The sequence below is a fragment of the Ictidomys tridecemlineatus genome, chromosome 1 (genome assembly GCF_052094955.1).
Source record: "Ictidomys tridecemlineatus isolate mIctTri1 chromosome 1, mIctTri1.hap1, whole genome shotgun sequence".
Lineage (NCBI taxonomy): Eukaryota > Metazoa > Chordata > Mammalia > Rodentia > Sciuridae > Ictidomys > Ictidomys tridecemlineatus.
In genome coordinates, this window is record NC_135477.1 from 40910846 (window position 1) to 40938718 (window position 27873).

General features: G+C 36.4%; 1 protein-coding gene across 5 annotated transcripts in view; it reads right to left on the reverse strand.

Moving 5' to 3' along the window:
* Positions 1-27873, reverse strand: part of Nrg3 (neuregulin 3) — a 1026038-nt gene that overhangs the window by 588458 nt on the left and 409707 nt on the right. For all 5 annotated transcript variants that reach the window (XM_078038995.1, XM_078038991.1, XM_078038986.1 and 2 more), the window contains exon 2: positions 2497-2626. In XM_078038995.1, the coding sequence (XP_077895121.1) occupies positions 2497-2626 (130 nt within the window). The remainder of the gene's footprint in view (positions 1-2496; positions 2627-27873) is intronic.

Consider the following 27873-nt stretch of genomic DNA (forward strand, 5'->3'; position numbering starts at 1 on the left):
TTCTTCCCTGTAGTAAAACATCACTAAAGAAAATTACTACATTAGCTGACACTTCTAATGGATCACCCTTCCTTCAGTGGATTAGAAGTCCAAATTTAAGTGACTACTACCCACTGCCTTAATCCATTTTGCATTGCTTTAACAAAATATCCAAGTTTTGGGGCTGGGATTGTGGCTCAGCGGTAGAGCGCTCGCTTAGCATGGGAGGGACTCAGGTTTGATCCTCAGCACCACATAAAAATAAAGGCATTGTGTTGTGTCCATCTACACCTAAAAAATAAATATTTTTAAAAATATCCGAGTTTATGGGTAACTTATAAAATAAAGGTTAATTTGAGTCATACTTCTGGTGACTAGAAGGTCCAAATATCCCAGTGACAGAATCCCAATGAGGGTCCCAGACTGCATGACACTATGGTAGAGAAGCAGGAAGGAACCAGCTGCATGTGGAAGGGCGCATGTGTGAACAAGGAAGCTAGAGACAGTGGAGATGGCAAGGCTGTTCTTTTTATAACAGCCTGATCTTGAGGTAACCAAACCACTGGAAGGAGACCTGTCCCACACTTTCAAGTCAGCATTAATGCATTCAGTTAGAGCCTCCATGACCTACTTACCTTCCACAGGGCTTCACCTCGTAAAGGTTCCAACACCTCAACATCAACAGACAAGGAACCAAACTTCCAACACATGAGCCTCTGGGTCACCAGCCCTAACCACAGGATAGTACCCCCTTCCATGTGTTGATCACACTTGATTGACTAAGGTAAGATTAACAGGTAGATGAGTGTCTGAAAGACCTTGGACCGACATCAGACTTTGAAAAGGTACCACATTCATTTCTCTTTGAGGTGCTTAGATCACTTGTGTGCTCCCTACCTGTACCCTGTTGGATATAATACATGTGGCAAGAGAAGAGACATGTGGGGAAGACTAGTTCCCAGGCAGCTTCATCCCAAACTCAAGTTCACAATGAATAGGAATGGGGTGAAGGATGTGCAAATGGAATAAACTTAATGACATTGCTAAAGTCAAGAGAAAGCCACATGTCAAAAACAAGGAAACAAAGACCTCAGTACCATTTGACCCAATACAGAACATATGATAAGCTTTTTTTTTTTTTTTTTATACCAGGGATTGAACCACAGGCAGAGCTTAACCAATGAACCACATTCCCAGCCTTGTTATACTTATTTATTTATTTAGAATTTTGAAACAGGGCCTTGCTAAATAGCTTAGAGCCTTGCCAATTTGCTGAGGCTGGTCTTGAACTTGCAATTCCCCTGTCTCAGCCTTTTCAGTCACTGAGATTACAGGCATATACCACCATGCCTGGAGACATATGAAAACTTCTCCTGAGATATGCAACTATCATTTATCAGTTCTTCCAGACCTGTGTGGCTGCTCCCTGTGGCCACATATCCTCCCTCTGGACTGTACCTGGCTCTTGGACTCACACAGGTTTTGCTGTCACATTCTTAATCTATAACTGTAAGATGCATTTCTCTGCACTATCTTAATAAAACAACATGGGAATAAAGTTTTATAATAGCAACAAATAGGGGGGAAAAGTCATAATTTTCCATGCTTCATGGTTCAGAATAATTAATTTAATAACTGTGTCATATGAGAAGAGTAAATAAAGAGAAGAAAAGGGGTGTGGATATATGTGATCACTGAAGCATACACAATTGCAAGGAAAAACAAATTACCAGGGTAGTGTCAGAAATAAAAGCTCCGTGGGAAATTTATTTTGCATGTTAATTTGATTCTTCTATTGAGCCTTAAAGCTGCAGTGTCTCTACAAGAGAACTGTTTATCTCCACTTGTTTTTATTTTTAGCTATTATATAACCTTATGTCTCTAAAAACCAATTAAACACCTTTCTGATCTCTGCTGGGAATTTTCCTTAAGTAGTTGTCTACTAGACCATAACAGGACTGTGATTTCATTTACAACATCTTGCTGGAGATTGTTTCATCATCAGAGGTGTTAAAAAAAAAAGAACTGGAATTAATCAAGGACAGCAGAATCAAAATAAAATGCGTTTCTCTCTGGACACAGTTACATTCTCTGGGGTTCATTTCACATGAAACACCAAGACTCTAGACCTAAGAGGAAGTGCTTTATTTTCTTGCCATGGTCCTTAAATTTGCAAGAAAGGATTATTTTTGAGTATAAGGAGACAAACTTAAATCCCATGCCAGAAATATAGGCTTGTAAAGAAATTATTTCCTTTAAATTGGCAGATATAAAACTAAGTGTTCCTTGATTTGGTTAGCTAAAGCTTAAACCTCATCTACTCTCCTTTGTTTCTTCCTTGAATGTTAAGGAGATATCTCCTTTGCCTTTCCATGTTAAGACTCTCAATATTTCCATTCAAATGGCAGGGCTCTATACATCCTGGATATTGTATATTCCCAAGATCACCATCATCCTCCACCTCTGTCCATCCTTTCTAAGAGCCAGCCCTTGAAACCAGCGGCCACAGTGGCTTACCGACAATGTTTATGAGATCCTGTCAGGGTTTCAATCACAAAGCACTCGCCATCATTGAGACAGTATGCAAGGTCCTTGTCTCGGCAGGGTTTGAAGTGCTCGGATCTCTCAGTGGAATATGTCGTTGTATCTGTCAAGGAGAGCACAGAGGGAATACTGTCAGCATGCATTCCAACACCAACTGCTCCTGTCACTGGCCCAGATGTGTGCATCCAGGCCTGTGTATGGGGGACAATGGCAGGGACTTGAGACAAACCGAATTGACACTAAACAGTACTGAGCAACACAGCTAGTTAACCCACTGTATTCAGTTGTCCTCATCAGCCCTCTATATCCACAAGTCCACATCCTGGGATTCAACCAACTACACATGGAAAAAATTCAGAAAGATAAGAGCTGTATCTGTACTGAACATACCTACACTTCTTTTTATCTTGTTGCATCACATAAACAATACAATGTAACATCTATTTATATACCATTTACATTGTACTTGGTATCATAAAAAAATCCAGAGATGATTTAAAGTATATAAAGGGGCATGCATAGGTTATGCAAACTCAACTCCATGTTACTCAAGAGGCATGCACATCCATCTGGACACCAATCCATTGAGTCTCCTGAGCCAATACCCTGAAGTTGACGAGGGACCACTGTATTTCTTCACTGGGTTTTAATAATTGGAGTTACTCTAGAGAAGTCTCATTTGAGGACACATTAACAGTAAAAGTTGATTGATCCTGAGCCAAACACCCAAATCTACTTTCAGCTAATGTGTTGTATGAAGTATTGAAACAACATCTTTTTTTGCTTTATTGTTGCCAAATATCATTAAACATCTGATCAGTGTATTTCGTGATTGTTCTGTAGAAAACTCATGTCAGTTTTTGAGTTCTTTTAGCTACAGCTACAATTGGCTAATAGCTAAGCCAATTATTCTTTCACTTTCTCCTTTTATTATGTAATTAAAATGCAAATGTTCCAAATTCTGAAACTGATAATCACATGTGAAGAATGTTTCTGGTAAATATTTAACAGGACCAAATTATTGTCATTTTTTAGCATTCTCTTAAACATGTATTTTTGAAATCATAATCAGTTACATTTTTAAATTAAGCTATACATCTCTATCTGCTTTCCAAATATGAAACTAACCATAAATATGTACTATCTATAGGATACAGATTCTATCACCATATGTAGACATTTTTCTAGCTATAGAATTTTCAGCATATGAAGTATTAACACCAATTCCACTTTAACAGTCAAGAGAAAATATATGTATTTAAAAAGTCAAAGATGAATAAATTATTCAACATAAGCTTTTTAAATTTCCTTTTTATAGATCTAGATTGCTAATAATGTTCACCAGCATGGCATACGAAATCAGCTCACTAACTACAGGTCACAATGAGCTTCTTCCCTGCTTTTTATGCAAACTGATGGGAAACCAATCATCTTAAAAGGAAACCTGCTCATGTCTCTCCCACATCTAAAAGTCCTCAGTGGGGCTGAGATATATACAGTGGCAGAATGGAAACTTGGCATGTGTGAAGACCTGTGTTCAATCCCCAGCACCACAATCAATAAATACATAAATAAATATATTTTTTAAGGAAATAAATATTCCTCAGTGGTTACTGTCATGAGGATAACTTAATAAAACAAAGAAAGATGGGCTTTCTTTTAATTTTAATTTAATTTCTTTTAATGTAATTTTGCCTATCTGCTCTCTTTTTAATAGCATTAGAGGAGTACTGGGGATTAAACCCAGGGGCCTTAACCACCGAGCAACATCCCCAGCTTCCCTTCAACTTTTTTTTATATTTTATTTAGAAACAGGGTCTTGCTGAATTGCTTAGGACCTCAATAAATTGGTGAGGCTGGTTTTGAACTTGCAATCCTCCTGCCTCAGCACAACCCCCCTCCCAGAGCCAATGGGATGATAGACATCTCGCTGGTCACTTCTTGCACTCCAAACATACCAAACATACAACTTAATTTTCAACTATTACTGTATTCCCCTCAAATGCCAGATTCTGTCACACTGCTCTTGTTCAATCAAACTTCTTTCTCATCCACTTATTCTTTTTTTCTGGGAGAGACCCTGAAATCCTTCAGAACTTGAATGATCTACTCCTGTCCTGTGCCTCCCCCAACCCTGCTTCCCATTATTCATTTAATGCCATAATAGTTTGTTCCTAAGTTTATCCATACCCATCCTTTTAGTCTATGAACTCCTTTAGGAGAGGGGTTGAAATCTAATCAGAATTGTTGCTCAGTAAAAATATTGTCAATAAATCTGTCCTCCTAACATCACCAACCATTTAAATGGTATGAATGAAAGATGGGGTCATTTAAGATCTCATTACAACTCTATCAATAGTTATTGTATCTCTTCAAGCAAAACATTAGATACAACTTTACAATTATGCTATTGTTTTGGTAGATGTATAATGTTAATGAATATTTCAAAAACAATACCTTAAGATTATTTATATAACTCTCATATTCCTCACTTATTGTGAGCATTGAAAAAACAAATTGACTTTTTGGTATCTTCCTTCTTGGTGTTACAATGGAAACTTTTTTTTTTCAGTGTAAAATATCTGATTGTTAATACTTTGAAACAAAACAAAGACTCTGCAAACAGACACATTTTCCATTTTCTAAGAGATTGTCTGTACAGTGAAGATCTGTTATTCAAGGCAGTGTGTGATAAACAGCCACACAGAATCAATCTCTCTTTCTCTGGGAAATATTTAATATTCAAGAGATCCAACCAAGATATTCAATATGAAATGCCACACAGTTCACTGCTGCTCTGACTGCTGAAGTACATTAACTCATGATCAGTTAGTTAACTTTTCCTTTAATTTCTTATTATCTATTTATTGATATTCACTGATCATTCCTTTAAGAACAGCTTTTCATTAACATAACCTACAGCATAAAAAGTGAGATCCTTATTTTATAATCAGTGGTTTTAACAAGCTACAGACTCCAAAGGCAATACAATGGCAAAGCAATTACAATCAATTATTTCCATCTGACAAGGGATGTCTACTGTGGTTACCGCCTATCAAGTTGCCAGTTTTGGAATGTTACAGAGGATCAGAGACCCGCACACATGTCTCTGCCAGTCCTGGGTGGGAGAGCACAGAGATATGAAGCTTAGCGTGAGCTCAGATTTTCTATTTCCATAGCTCAGAGGATTATGAAATTAATTAAAACACACATACTTATCTCTTATAACGCCTTAAGTGGTTTCAAAGAAAACATCATTATTACCCCTTTGAATAGCTTAATGTTATAAAAGTGAAAATATGCCATGTTTGTGCTTCTTAGAATCAGTAAAATACAAATATCAATAAATTTGAAATCTTAAAAGAGCTTGCCTAAGCATTTCAACATAGAGTGCCAAAAATCACAGAGACTTTGGGTAGGGTAAGGTACATTCATCATGACATGATAATTTGCTCTTGAAAGTCATGCCAATGCTATGGATAGAAACAGAAAATGAAGTCACTATTCTGTTAAGACTTTTGTTAAGTAAATAATAAGCATATTATATCCAAATCACTTTTGGCCAGACCATCTATTATTACCACACATAGTCTAACAAAGAGACAGTGATTATGTTGAGTGATGCCTTCCAATACTTATATAATTGATACCCTCAGATATTTACACACACACATACACACACACACACACACACACACTTAATTCTTTAACATAAAAGATATTACAAAAATTAAATAGCACAAATTGAAATAAAGAAATAAGACAAATATTAAATATAAGGTGCAATTCTTCTCTCCTCCCCTAAGGTAATATAACAGGCTCTAATACATTCAGCTGAGTATTTTGTTTAGAAGGGTAAACATAGAAAATTTGTAGGAATGAAGTAACAAATAAGATCTAACTCCGAGTTGTAGCTGTGAACAACCCTGGGGTATCTTAGTAATCAGATATAGAGCTCTCACCTATGAATGTATCTAACATTGTGAAACCTGTTTTTATTTTTAAAAACTGTACCCTATAAGATAATCTAATAAATTAAGCTGGGTATAGAGTACATGGTACCATTTTGTCATATACTTAATCAAACACCTATTGTATTATGTTTTTAAAATATTTTTAGATGTTTATTCTTTATTCTTTCATTCATATGTGGTACTGAAAATCAAACCCAATGCCCTATACATGCTAGGCAAATTCTCTACAACTGAGCCACAACTCCAGCCCCATCAAATATCTATTCTATACATATAATTTGGTAAATTTATTATAGCTATTAATGGCCTTCAAAAACTGTATGAATGAAGGTCTAGGTGAGTCAATATTGCCATGTATCCCCATTTGTCCTTCAAGGCTCTTCTTTATGCTTCCTTACTCTAGAGAGTGCTTCATTAGACATCCCTCTTTCCACCTGTACCTCTATATGGATATCCCATCTGATTGGATCATGAGTGTTTGTGGAGGACAGCAGGCCTCCACATCTCCCATGGTCTTATACATGGCCTGACAGGAAAGTGCACACAATAGATGCTTATGGAAGAATAATCTGTTTATTCAGAGTCTTTTTCTAAATGTTTGTGGTGCAAAGTATGCAATATTTTTGTTACATCATAAAAGAAATCTCTATTTTAAAAAATGGAAGAACATGAATAAATGTTTAGAAGTTAGGATGTGAGAAGTGTTTCAAAAGCAATTTATGCAGATTTTATATAGATAGAAAGATAAGCTCCACAGCATGGAGGATGAGAGAAAACAAACAAAAAATTAGGAAGTGTTTTTTAAAGAGAGGGGCATGCAGGATAGAGGATTGTGAAGTTTAAGATGAGCAGAGATGGTGCTAAGGAAGAGCCTTCCAAGCCCCATGATCAGCAGTCAAGGGCTTCGCTCTAAGAAAGAAGTCAGTCCACTGGTTGAGGTATAGTGCCCCATCACTTGGGGCCACTTGAGCTATGCAATTATCTGAATCACTCATCTGGCACTTATTATGTGTAGTTTAATGTGTATTCTTCTTTATTTTTTTAATGGGTTTTGGTCTCTCTTTCCAGGGAGGTCAGGGAGAGTACTTTGTTTTTAACTTCTGTATTCTTTCCACACCATGTAGCATACATAGTAAGCAATCAGTACAGTAATTAAACGCACAGTGGGACATGGTGGTGGTTAATTCATTAAAGGCAAAATGGAAAAGAAATGTAAGGCTGGAAGACAGAAATCCCTGCAGATTTTGCAATGGGAGTTAATTTACTAATGAATACAACGATGACTGGTTTTCCCCTTAAGTACTGAGTTGAACCTGAATATTACTTCTGCAGGTTCTCTAAGTCTCCAACACAAAGCTGAACACTGTGGGAATCCATATTTTGTTGGAGGAACAAGAGTGCTAAATTGGCTATTACAGATAATAATTGCAGTAGATAGCCAAAGAAAAGAAGAACTTAATTTGGACTATAGTTATCTAGGAAGGCATCCCAAAGGATTGGCATTGAAGCTGGATCTTGAATATATGTGATTCAATTGGCAAAGAAGAGGAAGATCACCTGAGGAAGAAAAATGCTAAGACACAGAGAAGACCCTAAATAAATTTTTACACTCCTGTCTCATAAATGTCAGATTCCTCAGAGTTTTCTTTTTTTTTTTCCCACTGAGTTAATGATGTGACAATTTTCTAAGAAAAGTTCAGAATCTGGTCATGTCATTTAAAAGCTTTTAGGATTTGTGAAATACCTTTGCAGGTCTGAAGACATTTAAATACGTTCACAGACTCCAGCACCCTCTTCTGAGGCAACAGTGTAAATGAAATGGGATGCAATATATTAGAATTTCTTATTGAAATTACTATTCTTCAGGCACCCCTGGAGCATTAGTTTGACTTACAAAATATTTAATGGTCAAGGAAAACTGGAATAAAAACCTAGTGGCATTTTAAAGAGAGAGGGAGAGGAAAAAAAAACATTTCTCAGCTGGCAGGGGCTAAAAACAGCTTTCTCTACAGTACCAGAGATTAGACAATTGTTCACTCCCTGGCAAGAGAGAAATGGGAACATTGAGAAAGAAATTTGAGAGTTCAATTGAGTCGTGAGACTGCTGTGAGGACTGACAGCTCTTGATATACCCCCAGAGCCATCAATTCTTGCTACAAATGTAGAGGGGGCCCTTGTTAAGTTTGTATGATATTCCTGCCATCTTTCAGCTGGAAATACTGCTTTTAAAAATGGTTTCATCTTAAATAAACCTGTGCAGGGCGTAGTTTGTTCAACAGGAATGAGTTTATTTTGGAACTGGAGAATGCATACTGAAGAGGGATATATTTCTAGCTACCTGTGCAAAAACACATTCATTTACAAACTGCTTTCTCCCACAATGGTAGTAGCAGCAGCTATAGTTACTGGAGCCCTCAGCTTGCGCTAAATTTTGTGCTGTATTCTTCATAAACATCATGTGATTGCTTTCCACATCACTTTTCTGAAAGGACCCATTCTGTGTTACCACCTAATTCTAAATCCACTGGGGGTTGAATTTCTTATTTTCTCATCTTGTTGGAATTCTCTAGAGCATCTGACACTCTTTAAGAATTTCTGACTTCCTGAAAAAAAACTTCTTTTATTGTCTTCCATATTATGACATATTCTGGATTTTTCTCTTGATCCTTGACTTTTGCCACCTTAGTTTCACCTAATTTATATTCAAATGCCAGATGACTAAAGGATTGGTTTTCAAATAATTCCTAATATATACTCTGCATCTTGATACGCATTTTTTTTTCATTAGCTACCTCTTAGGCCTTCAAAGAACACTATGATTTTGTGCTATTATTTATTCTCCTTACTTTACAAATGGGGAAAGTAAATCTTAGGGAGTTTATGTCCTTGGCCCAAGGCCTCATGACTCTTAGCTGTTAACTTGTGGAGTGAAACCAACACAATTGGATTTGCTTTACTATGGTGCTTCACATAGGTCACTTTTTTGTTTCTGTTCTTTTACTTATTCTCTTAGTCATTGCTATTTGCAGTGCGGTCCTCAAACCAGTAATGTCAGGATCATATGTGAGCCAGCATGAACCTCATCCCAGAACTACCACATTAGAAACCCTAGAGGTGATGAGAATCAGCTGTTCTGGATGATTGTTATCATTTACATGCCAATAACTCTCAGATTCATACTACAAGCTCATCATTTTCTCAGAATTCCAGACTGCCTCCCCTCCTGTACTGGTGACCATCCCAAATATACCTCAAAATTAACTTGTTGGAAACAACTCTTGTTCTTCCTCCACAAACCTGTTTGGCCCCACTCTGTATGCCAGAAGCCTAGTAGCCATCTTTCCTTGATCTTCCACATACAATAATCAAATATTATTGACTCTACCTTCTAAATACTTTTTTTTACTATTTTCCATCTTATGCCACCTGGACTAATACCTCTTCCAGGCCTATCTACACACGTTTTGCACCCTAAAATGAATTATCCACATTAAAATCAGTTTGCATAATATGTGTAAAAAACAAATGATTGATCATTTCCATGTAGAAAACCATGTAGTGGCTTTTCCTGGTTTTTATGATAAGAACCAAAATCTTCCTAAGCCCTCGCTCTCTGCGGTTCTCTCTTATATAATGGCTGCTTCACTTTTTCAATATACAAGCCACAGTTGTTCAAATGCCCCATCATCTGAGGCCTTTGTGCATGCTCCCTTTTGCAGGGTGCTACCAGGACTCCACAGATTCTCACAGTCATCTAGAGATGTCATCCAGAGCACATGTGAGAAGGAAGAGACAAATTTAGCAAAAAAATAAATTTCCATTAGATGTTTTTTTTTTCTCTATAAAACTCTCTGAGTTGCCAAGTGGAGTCTTTCTTCTCTTAGGACCCTCCCCCATTTAGGTCACCTCCTGTTCCTTTCCTCTTTCTGTCATTCATTCTTTCAGTCAAAGACATTTGGACACCTACACATGGTCTTAAACTACAGATAACACGTGGGTCTGGGAAGTTTGGACTTTGATTTGATTTGGCAAAATTTAACTAAACCGAGCCTGACTCTGGGATTATTCTCAGATTTCCTACGAAAAATAATGACTTTTATTATTTGTATCAGTATACAAGCCATAGTTGTTGGTGTTTTTATGTACATTCTGCTCCTCTTCTATAGGCAAGGTGCTACTACTTTAAAAAGTGGAAAATTGTTCTACTGGCAGCCAAATCCAAATGAGCAAACATGATATTCAGCTAACAAGCCACAGTTGTTGGGGTTTTTATGTACATTTATAGACCATGAACTTCTATTGGAAGATACAAACATTTTTTATTTGGTGGGGAGTGAAGAGGAGCTGTGTTCTTAATAACTAACCCATCACCTGTCACCCAGTAATTATTTAATAAATGTCTACAGAATGAATATCTTATACTAACCCTGAACTTTAGAATTTACCTAGAGTAAGTGAGATTTTTAATATACCCATAGAGAATTTGTTTCATCTAAGAGCCTTGCTAGGGAATTTGAACTATGAGTTAACTATGCCACATGCTGAGTTACCCCTTGGGACAGCAAGGGTACATAGCATATGGAATAGATGTTGTGAAGAAGTAGAGACAATTTGGTGTCCAACCAGATTGAAAACTGAGGATTCAGGAGGATTCCAGTAGGTTTGTGATTGGCAAAGAAGTAGAAGTCACATTGGTCAGAAGCGGGGGGATACCTAGCAAAGTAGTATTGCCTCTGGTTCCAAACACAGAGAGTATCTTGACTGAATATCATGTTTTCTCATTTGGATTTGGCTGCCAGTAGGACAATTTAACACTTTTTAAAACATCACCTTGCCTATAGAAGAGCAGCAGAATGTACATAAAAACCCCAATACTTTCAGTGAAGGAAACAGCAGGTGACTGGCCAAGCTTGACATCCAAAGAAAAGAGCTCTGAGCCTATGTTGGCAGGGCCCATTTAAACTTCTCCAGTCGAGAGAGATTAGTTGACAGACTTTGGGTTGAAGATTGTCCTTCAAGTTGGGAGCATTGGGGGATTAATGAGATGTCATTGCAAATCTGAATTACACTACTTTCCCTTTGATAGCCTGTTCTCTGGGCATATTTTTAATTGGGTCTTTATTTCTCATGTAAGAATGTCTTTCACAATAGGATCACTACCCATGTTTGGGACAGGATTTCATGCCCTGGGACATCTTCATCTACCAGATTAACCTTTATGTGACATACTGTGAATGAAACCTCTTGTACATTTGCCAAAAATCTTCCCCACAACTGGATTCCAACCAGTCAAGACCTTACACATTAATCTAAATACCACATCTGAGCTCATTTCACCCTTTGCCTACAACTCCATTGTGCCTTCATTACATAAACTTAATGCTTTCCAGCTCATTCTACATTTCCCCACACAAGTTGAAAAGAGAAGGTTCATCAGGACTACACATCTTGGTCTTCCTCTTATGTTCCCAACACTGGAAACTTTCAGGCTTCTTTTAAGACTCTGTGAATTTAAACCTGTTATTCCTTTTACCTCACAGACCCAGCTATATGCCTCTACCTAGCAAAAGACATTCTAATTGATTGAGATATACATAAAATCTAAGTCCCTAATGAAGTCTTTCCCAACTCCTCAAGTTAGAAGGAGCTGGCAGAATTCAGAGCTCCACTATCCCTAATGCTATGATTATCACTCTAAAAATGCTACCAGACTGCCTAGGAGTTTGTTCACCACCTCTTTCCAAACTAGATTATGATTTTTTGCAGTAACCTAGAAAGACCATCTCTGCATCCTCATAATTTATCCTAGGGCCTAACATATAGTGGATGCTTAATGCATACTTTCTGAGTGAATAACTATCATAATGGTTATAACAATGATGATTATCCTAACACCCCAGGCTCACATATACCTTTAGCAGGATAAGGTAAACACCATCTTGCAGATCCCTATCAGTAATGATATATCTAGAGATAAATAATGAAAAAACATATTGGTGCTTATGTGAGTGGATCTGAGGCAGAGTAATAATCCAGCTTATGTTTTTGTTTGATGTAATAGGTTCCACTGAAAATAAAGTTTTTTTTTATAAACATTTATATAATCGTTTACTCAAAAACTTTCTCCTTATTCAAATTTCTTGCCTGCAAATATTCAAAATATTTACTAAGTGCTATGGAAATGACAGATTTAATTGGAATAAATGTGTGTCCATTAAAAAAAAAAACAAACAGCAGAGTCCTGATGGCCCCATATGTGAACAGATGTTAACACTCTGGTACCTGGATTAATACTGAGGATATCTGGAAAACCTGGCACAGGGTATCCAAGATGGCAATGGAGGGCATCATTCAGAAGGGTTTGAGTAGCAGTTATTTACCAACTAATATAAAATCAATACAGTTATTTTAACAGTTGATACAATTAAGGAAACTCTCGGCTCTCTGTGATCTAAATCTGTATTTAATGCTTGTAGTTTTAACAATTCAAACTGGGATAATAGAGACTGTAGAAGTAATAATAAGTGAGTAATAATAAGGCCTGGGATGAACCTATTAATCAGGTGTAAGTATTATTTTCACTTTACAGAAAAGAAACTGAAGCTTGGAAGAATCATGTACTATTCTTAGAATTTCATAGCTCATCAATGGAAACAGGGGAAAAGACATAGGAGCTCAGTTCCTTAATGAACACTCTTTAGCACTCTGTGGTTCTACCTGAGCTGAGTTTTGGACTCTTTTAGGTGAGTATATTTGAGCCCCTCCTTGCCAAACAGTCTCTTGGTCTCTCTAATGTAAGTAAATATAAGAGCAATTTAGGGCACAATTTTAGTATAATCTATACATTTTTCCACTCATTCACCCAACATTATTTTTCTAAGAATATACTGAAACACTGCAAGAGGCAGGTATTGGGAGCAGGTAGGTACAAAAATAAAACAAAGACTTGGAATTTTTATTGCTTTCTCTATGATTCTCAAAAATCTTTCAGAAAACTGAACACCCCTCAGTGTAATTATTTAAAGTCTTATTTTATACTTCCATAGACTGTAGTTGCATCCTTTATTTTGGAATTCAGAATTTCAATCTTCCCTTCTGTGTATGGGGCATGAAGAAGGCATTAGTTTTGCAGCTACATGGGCCTAAATTTAAACCTCTGCTTTCTTTGAATGTGTGCTGTGTCAAGTGTCATAGTAGAAGTAGAAAAAATTCTTGGTATTTTGTCTATAAATCAGGGCATTAAGAAAAAGGCAATCAATCAAAAAAAGCTTTCAAAAGAAATTGTCAAAGAGACACTAGTGAACACTCAATCTAGTAGACTGCAAATATTGTGAAAATTATATTAAAGGAGTATAAACAAGTAATATTCACTCAATTGCAAGTATTGTTGTCAAGCCACCTTGCACCCCAGTCCTTACCCCAACTAGCATATTTCTAAGCACATAACAGAGATAAAGAAATTCCAGATGTGATGGCAAATTAAGTTCACATAAAGAGGGAAGGAAAGGTGAGCATGCATCCAAGTATTAAGACTGAGAAAATGTTAAGAGACACAAGAAATACACTGAAAGTCAGAAAAAGAGTCGAAAGCTGAAGACACTTAAAAGAAAATAAAATTGCTTATTAAAAATATAGGAAATTGGGGCTGGTATTGTGGTTCAGTGGTAGAGTGCTTGCCTTGCATGGGCGGGACCCAGGTTCGGTCCTCAGCACCACATAAAAATAAAGGCATTCTGTTGTATCCATCTACACCTAAAAAATATTAAAAAATATATATAGGAAATCAATAATGTACTGTTAACCCCCATCCCCAAAATGCCACATTTATTTAGAACAAACAATCTCAAATTTATTCAGTCACCAAGTCATTTATCATTTTGATAACATCCAGGTCTTAGGGATGTGCAATCAGATTAGGAAACAATTACATTGTTCTCCAACTCTCCTCACATAAAATATTGGATACATTATACTTTCCCTTTCTTAAAAAAAAAAAAAGTCTCTTAAAAAGTCTTAAAAAGTCTCAGCCTTTGCAGGCCTGTTCATCTTCTTACGGACAATGTGTCTCCATCCTAAGCCAAAAGGGGAAAAGGCCTTTTTCTTAGTAACCCTTTGGGTCTCTGTGCTTTGATCTCAGCATCTGAAATTAAATGTGCCTGGGCCTAAATCTAACATAAAGCTTTGTAATCTACTTTTGCAGATTTGGTTTTGCATTGCAGTTTTACTACTTATTGGTGTGTTGAATATGAATGAATGGAGTATATTAAAACATAATCCATCCAGAGTGCATAGAAATGGGTCTTACACTGTGCTTGGCACTAAATACTTCTTTCTCTTATACTAATTAAGTCGGAGCATATTTATTAAGCATCATCTATTTATAAATTTCTGCAATGTCTCCATATGATGCCATTAAAGTCATTTATCAATTTAGCAATCTATCATTAAATTTTTACTATAAGACTGCTGAGTCCTCCACTAAGGCTAGAGTTGGAGGTGAGGAACTCAGTTCAGAAATGATCTGACATGTGGCTACCTTCAAGGAACTCCCAGGCACACATCCCTGCCATGTGTCATTCATACTCTGCTAGGTACAAGACAGGGGAGATGGACGGCAAATATTTTCCTAACACAGTGTGCCTACTGATCTCTCAGTGTTATTTGGAGACACTAAATGGGACTTTAGGACTATTAAATATAAAGAAGCCCTTCACAGGGAATATCATAGATTTCCCATTTGCTAGTAAATAGCAAAGAATGGGAGACCCTCTTTTATCACCATATATGTGAAGACATCATACATGTACAACTTTGACCTTACTTTATCATCACATTGACTTCAGAAAGAGAATTGAGGCTTGTCTGTATTATTGCTCAAACATTTATTATTATTATCTTTTTTCGTTTGTTGGTTGGTTTGTTTTGCTAGAAAGGAGAGGGATGAATGTTATGCTTCACTCAGTTACAGCTGTCTTACTGGTCTGTGAGAATATAGACAAGCAATGGATAATTGGACTGTGTGTGACACAAAGGAAAAGTCTATGAATCTTGTTTGACTCTTGGAACAGTGATTTTTTCATGTTTCCAGTAAGTTCTTTTTAAAATATTTTTATTTTTTAGTTTTCGGCAGACACAACATCTTTGTTTGTATGTGGTGCTGAGGATTGAACCCAGGCCGCATGCATGCCAGGTGAGCGCGCTACTGCTTGAGCCACATCCCCAGCCCATTTTTCCAGTAAGTTCTTAATTTCTCTTTTATTTATAAAATGTGACAAATTATGATTGCTCATTTTTATGAGCCAAAATAACTTAATGCATTTAGTAATGCATTATAGGCATCCAGGAAATATCAATCTTATCTTTATCTTTCCTCACTTGAAATTTTCCTTTTCACTTGTATAGACTTTTCTCCAGAGAATAAATTCATACGTCCTATAATCCCATGAAAAGATGCTCAAAACCCATAGACTTTATGTGAACGGAAACCAGAACAATGAGATACCACCTCATACCCATTTAGACAGACAATAATAAGTGTTGTTAGCAAGGATGTGGAAAAATCAGAATCCTTATATTCTCCTGGTGGGAAAGTCAAATTGTGCAACTGTTGTGGAAATAGTTTGGCAGTTCTTCAAATGTTAACCAGAAATTCCACTCCCTGTCCAATAGAACTGACAACGAATGCTCACACTTGGATACAAATGTTCATGGAAGTAGTATTCATAGTAACCAAAAAGTAGAAGCAACTCAATTGTCTAGCAAGTTTGAGGAATAGATAAAGAATATGGTTTATGTATATAGCAGACTATACTACAGCCTGAGTAAACCTTGAAACCATTTTTGGTGAAAGAAAACAGACATAAAGCTTTATATTATAAGATTCCATTTACACAAAACGTTCAAACAAGCACATCAACTGATGCACAAAATCGACTAGTGATTTTAAGCAGCTAGTCTTTGTTTTCTATAACCCCTCTTTTATGTTTTCAGTTTGATAATAGGTAAAAGAAGACAAATATGTCTCAATATTTTAAAATATTTATTTTTTAGCTGTAGTTGGACACAATATCTTTATTTTATTTATTTATTTTTATGTGGTGCTGAGGATTAAACCCAGGGCTTTGCACATGCTAGGCAAGCATTCTACCGCTGAGCCACAACCCCAGCCCCAATATTTTAGATTCTATATACAAACCACATTTGATTTCATGCTATACCTTTATAAGCCATCTGAGAAAGAAAGAAGAAAAACCCATTAGGTACTTCCGCAAAGCTCCTTGACTTATTGACAAAACTTTACTCCTAGACCTTTGTTACAGAACAAATATTGTTTTGAGAAAATTGGTCCACTCTCTGTGACTGTTGGAAAGCAATTAAATCTGAAGTCAAACATTTGTAGTTATCTCTTCATTTTCGACCTTTATCTCTACATTTGCAGAAAGCAGCTATGTATTAAAGTGTTTGTGGATCATTCCATAATTTAAATAATAGAGAAAATGGTGGTAGTGGAATGGTATCACTAAGAGAATACAGAATTTTTAGCAGAAATTCCAAGTAAGGTGCAGATAATAAATAAGCAATCTTCAAAATTTTTCATTTAAATTGGTGGAAATCAGGAGACTCCCCTCCCTTTACATTGGTTTTAGCTGTTCCTCTATGTGCACTGTTGAGGAAGGGTGTAGACAAATTCTTGGACACCATAAGGATTTTGTAAAAGAGGAGGATTCTCTCTTTTTCTACACTATCCCGACATGTCTCCTCTTCTCTTGTACTGGCATGATTTTCTTGAACTTCATCAAGAAGAATATTTATAAGATTTAGTTTATGTAGAATAGGGTTCAGTAAACTATGTTATGTGGGCAAAGCTGTGCTGCCACCTGTTTTTATTAAAAAGTAAAAACAAAACAAAAAAGTGTCAAACATTTAATGCATCTAGAAGTTCACACAGTATAATTAACTGCTTAAAGTAAATCTAATAAAGGTGAATGAATATATGATTTTCTTTACAGAATCACTCACCACTCACGGAGGGCATATGAGTATTAAAACAAAGCCCCTCTTTCACCCATCTAATCTTTACTTGGCTCAGGTATCAACCTCATGTGCTATTATTGCAGTCTGTCTTATCTGCCCTCTAAGACATAGCATTCCAAGTTTCCTTTGTCATTGTCCTTATCACACTGCATTGTAAATGCTGGTTGACATGTTTTTCTCTCCCCTTCATCAGACTGTGAACACTGAAAAGGCAAGTTTTTATGCACAGCATGTACTTCTTTCATGCTTTGGGGAAAGAATAATGAATTAATGTAAATATTTTTTGAGAATGTTCATATAGAAGGCATTGCCCTTATTTACACATCCCTGATCAGAGAAGAATTCTAGCTTACAATCTCCAGATAGAAAAGCCCATCCCTTTTCTCTCTCATGCCTTTCCCAGGGTCCTCAATGAGACAACAAGGTTAAAGCCATCCAACTGTTTGTTCTCTTTGTAGCTACTTTCCTCCTCCCTGGGCAAGGCAAGACATTATTCCAGGGAAGGAAAGAATAGATTGTGAGGTCCCACCACATACTGAAAGTCGATACAAGGCTTAACATAAATTAGGAAGGGATTCTTGCAGATACTCTGAGCAGGTGTAAGAAGACCCCCAAAAGGTCATATTACTGAGTTGTATTTATTAACAAACAATCCTACCAACAAAATAAGCACAGAAAACTGAAAAATCTCAGCTATAGACAGTGATCAGAGATGTTACAAAATAAAAGGTTCATAAAAAAATGATAGCATTTGGAAAGCCCCTTCTCCCATGCTGAGGAATGTTCTAGAAAAAATGCCCCCATGTAGCAATGTTCTCTCTGTCATCTCCGCCTATTAAGTCCCATTCATTTCCCCACATACAACTCAGAGTCCTGTCAGCTGCACTCTTCTCCAGTGCTCCCACCTGGCATTAGCATTGGCCCCCGCCTCTCCTTCCTCAGAATTTTGCTGCTATTCATATCATAACACACATCATTCTCTGCCTTGTGTATCACTTATTTTTGTGGGTGTTTTTTCATTCCCGCCTCCCCCTGGGGAGTCTACCAGCTTCTTGAGGGAAAGGACCATGATTCGCTCATCTTTTCTCCCCTGTTGTCACAGGCCATGTAAACAAATACAAAGACACTCATATACCGCCATCAAACCAAGACACTCATATACCGCCATCAATAAACTGAGTATGTTTTTCCCATGACACTTTGTTACAAAACCAAAAACTTGTCTGCAAACAGACTATTTCCTTTATGCAAGCAGGGCCATGAAAACTGAAACATTATGTTTGGAAACCTTATTGGGTACCCTTTCTGTGTGGTTGCCTATATAAGTAAAGAAACATCTTTGCTTCATTGCTGTTGCTAGGGTGGGGATATTATGCCAAATATAGATGCCTGTTTGCCTAAAATTCAGACAAAAGTCTGTTTTTTTCTCTGCAAATGGTATTCCCAATATTTGAGACCAAAATATCACAAATGATCACTTTAGAGCCATAAAAATTTTTTAAAAAAATGATTGGTTAGTCCCATGATATTTATATTATGCAGGATACAGACATGATTCGGACTTTTTTTTTCTTATTCAGGAAAGGAAGCTTTCTAAAAAACCTGGATATGATTCAAAGTCTAATCCCAGACTGCTAGTAAGATACTGGATCCATCATGGCAATGGTACAAGCACAGGCTACAGTGGCCACTGGTTATTGGAGTAGATAACCATTATGGTCACTTCCAGATAGGGAAGGTCATTCCTGAATTAAATCAAGAGGAAGATCCAGAATGGCAGTAGAGAAACTCCCTGCTCCCTAGTCCCCTTGCTCCCATGGCATTCCAACAGGCAGTTGGTAGTGTCACGATGCTACACAAATGCAAGGCGTAGGTTTCTAGGCTCAAATACAACATGTACCAAACACTCTGACACAGTGTCTTAGGCAAAAATTAGAGCTGTGAAAGCTGATTAATTTTGCATCCAACTGGAATTCTATTTTACAGCAAAGCAGTTCTCCAGCTGTGAAAGGAAGAGCGCTGTGGCTTCAAAGAAATCAATGATCCCTCTCTTGTACTCAAAGCATTCCTATGATTCCCTTTGGATGAGAGATGACTTCATGGTAACATTGTTCTGGTAAAGCAAACTCAAACATTCCAACTGGTAGACAAACAAATGCCTGTAAAATTATCCACTTCTATGTGTTGGGTATTCACTGACTTTCCATCAGGAGAGCAGCATGGAGCTCACCAGCCTGGGCCTCAGTCTCCTTCTGCTCACACAAAGTCCTCAGCCTCCAGCTTACTTCTGTGTGTAGTGATTATAATTTCCAAACATTCAAGGAATTCCAGTAGTTCTGAGCAGCAACCTGTGTACAGTCTAGTTTCAAAAATGGGAAACATTATGTTTATTCATATCTTCCTCTTGATGTAAAATCCCAGGCAAGCTTCACTAAACAAGTTTTATTTGTCAAAGCAACTTTTTTCCAAATAATTTATAATTAAAAATGACTCCAGATATAGCCAAAAGAAATAAGAGGAGAAAAGTAGGTCCTCAGTGGGGACTTGCTAGTTTGAAATATTTTTTTTCCTTCTGATGTCTCCAAACCTTCATATGAACTGTGGCATTTCAAGAGGGGCATTTAGGAAGCCCCATTTTACAGCTTATTTGACTGTGCGATTCTTTGTGGCTCCCCTTGAAATTTTAGTTCCATAGAAGGACATTTTTGGAAATGCTGAGCTAAAGCAAAACCTATGGGTCTGCCGCATCAAGGAATGTTAATATGTGGTCCATAAAGTAGCAGAGAACTAAAAAGCCTTTTGCAAAATTCAGAGGCTGTTAAAAATAGCACTTAACCTGTATTAGTTCCTTTTGCATAAATAGCCTAGGAGGCTACAAAATCCCTTCTATTAGCACAAGTTCCAGGTCAAGAGGAAGAATAGAGAAAGAGACAGGTGAAGGGAGGGGAAGGTGTTGGAGAAAAAAGCATAGACAAAAAGTGACGAAGTCTAGCAAGTATTTCTGGGCACAGCCAGTAGCAGCAGGGCATTTACCAGGCTGCATGGGACAGAGATAAATCCTCAAGTCAACAGTGAATAGAGATGAGTCCAGGTCTCAAGTCATTGAATAGCAATTGATCAAGCTTTTATTTTTCAAGTCCAATCTTTGCAGATAATGAGATTTCTTTTCAGTAAATACAAAAGGCAGAAAAAAATAGATGAGTTTGGGTTGCTGTTAGTCGAAAATACAGACAAGACTAGTGGATGGCCAAAACCAGAAAGTTAAGGGAAGGAGTAGGCAACAGAATTATTCCCTCAATCATGGCTATTGAGGTCATCAGCAATGGCATTTTAAGAGAATTATAAATTATGCTAAGAACCCCAATGTATATGACTATACTTCAGATGTAATCTTGGTAGTTGTTTATGTTGACTACTTAGAAAACTAGATGGACAAACTTGCATTGACACCTAAGTATTTAGTGATGCCAGATAGGGCAATGGTTAGGAAAAATATTATTTATCAAAAGGCTTAAAACTGGTCCCAATTTTTGAGCTAGCTATCTATGTGTCTAGGGAAAACAAGCATTAATATATAAAACTATGACCCTATTTAAAGATGTATATTGTTAAATTATTTAAAGATGATAGAGTAGAATGTGGCACACATCCCAATAGTGGAATGATTAATCTATATTGGAGCCACATGTGGGACTGAATGAAGTTATAAAAGGTGATGATTCTGAAGCAGCTGTTAACTTGACTATAAACTTGATTATAATATATTAAATAATGAAAATGAAAATGTACTTATGTATTCACAACTATGAGGAAAGTACGGTAAATATGGCAAACATACATGAAAAAATATAGCAAAGCGGTTAACAACTGTCTAAGGGTTGTATAACTAAATATAATTTTTCATAATGCTTTTTCTTTAAATTTGTTCAGCATTTCCATTATTTATTTTACAGATACCACTTACTCTTCAGAAGCTATCATATTTATACATTTATATAATGTATGACATTTGTGTGTATCTATATATGTAACATATATGTATATGTAATATACATATACATAATACTATACTTTGTATATTTGGGCTAATAGTATTTTTAGCCCTAGTAAAATATATATAATATATGTATATATATGTATTATTAATATATACATATGCTATTAGCCTAAATATCTATCTATATATACATATATATGCTATTAGCCTAAAAAAGTATATCCTTAAAATGGTACCTAAACTGGGGTTCCTTATTAAGGTATTTCCCACTATTATTTGCATATTTAGGAAACAATACCAAATGTGGAAAATATTCATGGTTACAAATCTTCACTGCTGTAACAAAATATCATCAGGAAAGTGAAAAAAAAAAGACTCAATGGATGCTAAGGGATCTCTACCTCAAGACAACTGCAGATACTCAGTGTGACTCAGGGAGTGGGGTGGGCTGGGCAGCCCTTGGTCCACAGCCTCCAGGTCAGAAAGCACAGAGACAGAAGCCTAGAGTGGGAGCGCAGGTCTCCAGCTTCCTGCGATGGTGGCTCATGGGGAGTCCTCTACAGCTGTCACTCTTGGCTTCCAGGAGTCTAGTTACCTGATGATGTGCAAGGAAAGATTAGGAAAGGAAGCTAAGTGACATTGCCAAGGTGAAAGCACATTAGACATTTGGTTTTAGAGCCAGAAATGTCATGTACCTGAGGCGTTACGACTGTGAAGGAACAAGACTGAATGTCCTATGTGGTCAATAAATTTAGCCTCATTCTTTAGAGTCACTCTTGGTATGACAAGAGATCTAAAAATAACCTAGCCTTTGCTTTAGTAACATACGTTCTCTCTAACCCCTGTTCAGGATACTTTCTGTTTTAATCTAACCCAAACTAATACTGTGACCCTAAAACATAATTACAACTCTTATTAAAAAAAAAAAGTAAAAAGCTAAGCAATCACTTTCCTTTATTGTAGATGACTGGAAAAAAAAGGTAGGGGAAAAATGAAATGTTCAAAATAAATATTAATTAAGGTGAGGCTTTTGTAAGTTAGCACAATGGATATAAAATTAACTAAATTCTTCTCTTATAGGAAGAAGTCTATTTTAAAGTTTGTTTTTTTTTTCAGTAGAACGCAGCCTCTCAATAAAGTAGCTTTCTGGCTCTAGCCAAGGAGAAAAGAAGCCACTCTAAAAATATCTCAGCAAAAATGGAAAGAGCTGACATTTCCTTCCATGCTCCTGGAACAGCCATCTCTGGGACTGTATGGGCTTCAGCTGTCCAGTTGCTTTACCCTTCACTCTCCTTTACAGCTATGCTTCTCGAGGCAGGGAAAGGATGCAGAAAAAACGTGGTTTATATTTGTGGTCTGCATGAACTTGCCTTAATTTCTTAAAACTGATCAGTTGCAAACAAGTGCCAACAACACAATATCCAGCATTTCAAAAATAAACATTGATAGAGCAAACTTCAGGGATATAAACTTATAACTTGAAATTCTTGGCTCCTTCATTTCTAACATGCTCCTACAAATCTCCCTCTGTTGTAGGCACTTGAATCCATCTTATTTGTGCATTCATTTATTCAAATGAATTTAATGACATAGCCGGTGCTATGGAAAAGACACATGAGAATAAAAGATGATTAGACATGGTCCAGTATCCTGAAATCACAGCAAGGCAGTTATAGCCTCCAAGACCTATTCATGCTTCAGCAATCAGAAACTGAGAAACCCTTGCTCAAACTGTTTATAGATTTGAACCTAGCCTATAGGAACATAGACAGATAAACTACATTTCTCTATATTCATGGATGGTAAAGATTATTGGTCAACCAATCAGCAAAAATAAATTAATTAATTAATTAATTAAATCTGATTACTGAGTTCAGAATACTATTCTAGACACAGAGAAGTGTGGTGAAGATCTTAACCTTTGAGGTTAAACACATAAGATATACTCAAACATGATTCTAGTTCAGAATACCAATGAGAAAAGATGCTCTTTTATTTCTTCTTCTCCTTCTCCTTCTCCTTCTCCTTCTCCTCCTTCTTTTTCTTGTTTGTACTGGTTATTGAACTCAGGTTCACTCAACCACTAGGCCACATCCCCAGTCCTTTTATGTGTTTTATTTAGAGTCTGGGTCTTGCTGAGTTTCTAAGTGCCTTGCTAATTTGCTGAGACTTGCTTTGAACTTGCAATCCTCCTGCCTCAGCCCCCTGAGTCACTGGGTAGCAAATATTCTTTTAATAACCATCTGAATCAGGGTGCTGATTTCTACAGAACAAGAATTGTTTCTACAAAACAAGACATCTTTGTTCATGAGATAGTTGCTGTTACCTACAAACACCTATTCCTTTTACCATGTAATGGACTCAATTATGTTCCCTTTACTCCTTGATTGAACACTTTGCCTTCAATGTCATTGTTTTTGAAGACAGAGCCTTTACAGAGATAAATAAAGTATGATTACAAGTGTGGGTCCCAAATCTGACAGGATTGTCTTTTTTTAGAAAAGAAAGAACCCTGAAAAGAATGCATGTGCATAGAGATATGGCTCTGTGAGACTTCAGGGAAGACACTGATGACAAGCTAAGGAGAAAAGTCACTGGAGAAACCACACATCTTGGACCTTGGATTTTCAGCCTTCAGAACTGTGAAAAAATAAATTTTTGTTATTTAAACTACCACGTCTGTAGTATTTTGTTATGGCAGCCTAAGCTGACTAATATATGACATAGGATACTTTGTGTCAAATATGATAGTCCATGTAAAAAGATAACTTGTACATTCAGCCACCATGTATAGACACAGGAAAAACTGAAGAGAATTGCATTTGATTTGCAGTAACAGTTAAAGTGTCATTGCTTTGTCATCCTTTAATCAGGGAAATTAGGGCCCTCTGTCCACATGATTTACCCATATTTCGGCTTACTCTAAGGGAAACTCTTTGGGGTTTTATTGACTATAAGATCATTAAAATAGGGAAAATATTTTTCAAGTTAATGAAAAAGACGGATAGATAAAGCAAGGGAACATATTTTTAACTCATGCCTTTCTCAGTCTCTTAATCACAGTCCCAGGTATCTTCTGCTGAAAACTCATCCACACCTATTACTGAGGCAGCTTTTCAAACTGTCAAGTCAGGAATGATGTAAACACACACACACACACACACACACACAAACAAGAATAAAGGTAAGGATAAAAAAGGGTTCTTATTAGAAATTTCTGTCAGCTTTTTCCTTTAATACCACTTGTGGAAAGGACAGGCACAGGGTTTCTATGTCTATGTCCTGTCTCCATTCTAATTTTGCTTTTGGCATGAGAGTCTAAGACTTCAAGATACTATTAATCTAACATTCTGCTTTCCCTCACACATCTGCTGTACCAAGGGGCTTATGTGCTTTTCCTTAGCCCAGTGTCATGCCTCCAACCAACTGATCACATAGAACAAGGGATCAAAGTCTAAAATGACTCCACACATCACTTTCTAACTTTAATAACACTAGCCTTTACTAATTAAGATGTATCAGGTCACAAAGTAAGCTGTCTTTAGGGATTGACTTATTTTCTTTTAAGATTCTTTTGAAGTAGCTCTATCTTTTATCTCTAAAGAAAAGAAAAATGAGAACTAAAGTTATTTGGCAAAGGCCACACACAGTAAATGTGATGAGAGATTTCTGGCCCAACTATAGTACAAGGTTAACACTTGCACCTGAGAAAACATAAAATACAACTAAAAATATGTGCGACAATATAAATTAAGACTCTACATCTCTAGCAAACATAGTTATCTCTGAAAAATAGGACACAAATGATTACTGAAAATCATAATGTCTGAGATCATAAATACCATAGTTACTAGACAAAACATATTAGACACTGCAGAGGAACTTAGCAGAGTCTAGTAATGAGCAATTTACCAACAGTAACATCTGCTGAGAAATGCATCTCCAGGTGACTTCCTCATTGTGTGAACATCACAGAGAACACTTCCACAAACTAAGATGGCTACAATGTCACTAGAGAGGTCATCTGATGGGACCACTCTGCTCTCTGTGGCCCATATATAAAGAATCAAGTGACAGTGAAATGTGAAACAACCTTAAACTATATATTAGACTTCAGGCTCATGTGGAATTCACTGGATTAAAAATATTTAGAAGGTTACAATAAATTTAAAAATTGATAAAAACTATATGTTTATAGAATGAAGAGGCTCAACCATCCCAAACATGAGATGATGAAGACACATCATTGTCAACTTTCTATCAAATCACAAATAGAAAATCTTATAAATAACTAGAGGGAGAAAATTATATAGAGAAGAATAAAGGTAAAGATAAAAATAGAATTCCTGTCAGAATCACTGCAAACCTATATGTCAGTATGGCAGATTTTAAGGAGTTGAAAGAGGAAAACAAGATAAATGGAGGGGGGTGGGCAGGAATAGCAAAACAGTGGAATGGATGGACATAACTTTCCTATGTTCACATATGAACACACCCACAAGTGAAACTCCACATCATGTACAACCACCAGACTGAAACTTTAAATAAGTAAGATGCACTCCATGTTTGTATAAATATGTCAAAATAGATTCTACTGTCATGTAAAACTAAAATGAACAAAATAGAAATTTTTTAAAAAGTTTAACTTAGAATTCCTCATCCAACTAGTAAATCTTTCAAAAACAGGATTGGAATAAAGCTTTGTTCAGATGTACAATGCTGAGAGAATTTAGCAATAGCCCAGCTGCATCACAAGAAATATAAAGGCAAGAGAAAGTTACCAACAGGAAATATGGATCCACCCAAAATATTTATATGAGATAAATGGTATTCATATGAAAAATAGGCAGATTTTGTACATGTAGAGACCTCCAAAGAAAATCAAGTGTTTAAAACAGAAAGAGTAACAGAGTATTACGGAGTTGATAATTATTAGAGAAATAAAATATTTGATAGCAACAGCATAAAGGCAAGGACAGAAATGGAAGGGCTCAGTGGAGTTTTTACATCATAAGTGCAATGATAAAATATTGCTTGCAGATAGATGGTGAAATTAAAAGTTGTAAACTACCAAATAAAAAATGCATCAGTAAAACAATCCTGGAAATAATGAAGCAAAGAAGCAAAGATAATACAACAACAAAGGAAATGAAAATGCAAATGGAAAAGCAGAGATTATTATCTTGGATAAAAAAAGCAAGGCTTACTTGTATACTTCCCACTTTAAATAGGCTAAAATTATGGATTGAAACAGACCACACAATAGTAACAAGACAAGGATGGAGTAGTAATAGTGAAATCAGACAAACTAGACTTCAGGACCACAAAAATATCTGGGATAAAGAGAAATTCAATGTAATGATAAGAGGACTCCCTAAAGATCTGTAACAATTATAAATGTGCATGCAGCTAGTCAAAGAGCTTCAAATTACAGAAGCAAAATTGAAAGAACTTCAGGAAGAATTGACAAGTTGACAATTATATTTTGTTATTTCGACCCTTACTTGAACTAGAAAACAATTTAGTAAGGATATAAAACACTCGAACACCAGCATCAAACACCTTGAAAAAACAATGTTAAATAGAAAACATTTGGAATCATCAATTCTTAAAGTTTATAAGCAACATTGTCATAATTTAGACAGAGAGTGAAATAAACTCTTGCTGAGAATCCAGAATATTGCCCACAATAATTCCTATTTATTTATTTATTTAATTTTTTAAAATTTTTTTCCATTTTTTTTATTGATTGTTCAAAACATTACAGAGCTCATGATATATCATCTTTCATACATTTGACTCAATTGGGTTTTGAACTCCCCAAATACATAATGCAGACTCACTTCTGTTACATACTCACATTTTTACATAATGGCATATTAGTGACTGTTGTATTCTGCTACCTTTCCTATCCCCTACTATCCCCCCTCCCCTACCCTCCCCTCCCATCTTCCCTCTCTACCTCCTCTGCTGTTGTTCAATTCTCTCCCCTTTTTTCCCCCTCCCCCTTGCCCCTCATAACCTCTTATAATTTTGTGTATCACTGAAGGTCTCCCACCATTTCCATATGTTTTCCCTTCTCTCTTCCTTTCTCTCCCCCCCATTCGTCTTAGTTTACTGTTAGTCTTTTCCTCATGCTCTTCCTTCCTGTTCTATTCTTAGTGGCTCTCTTTATATCAAAGAAGACATTTGACATTTGTTTTTTAGGGCTTGGCTAGCTTCACTTAGCATAATCTGCTCTAATGCCATCCATTTCCCTGCAAATTCTATGATTTTGTCGTTTCTTAGTGCTGCATAATACTCCATTGTGTATAGCTGCCACAATTTTTTTATCCACTCATCTAT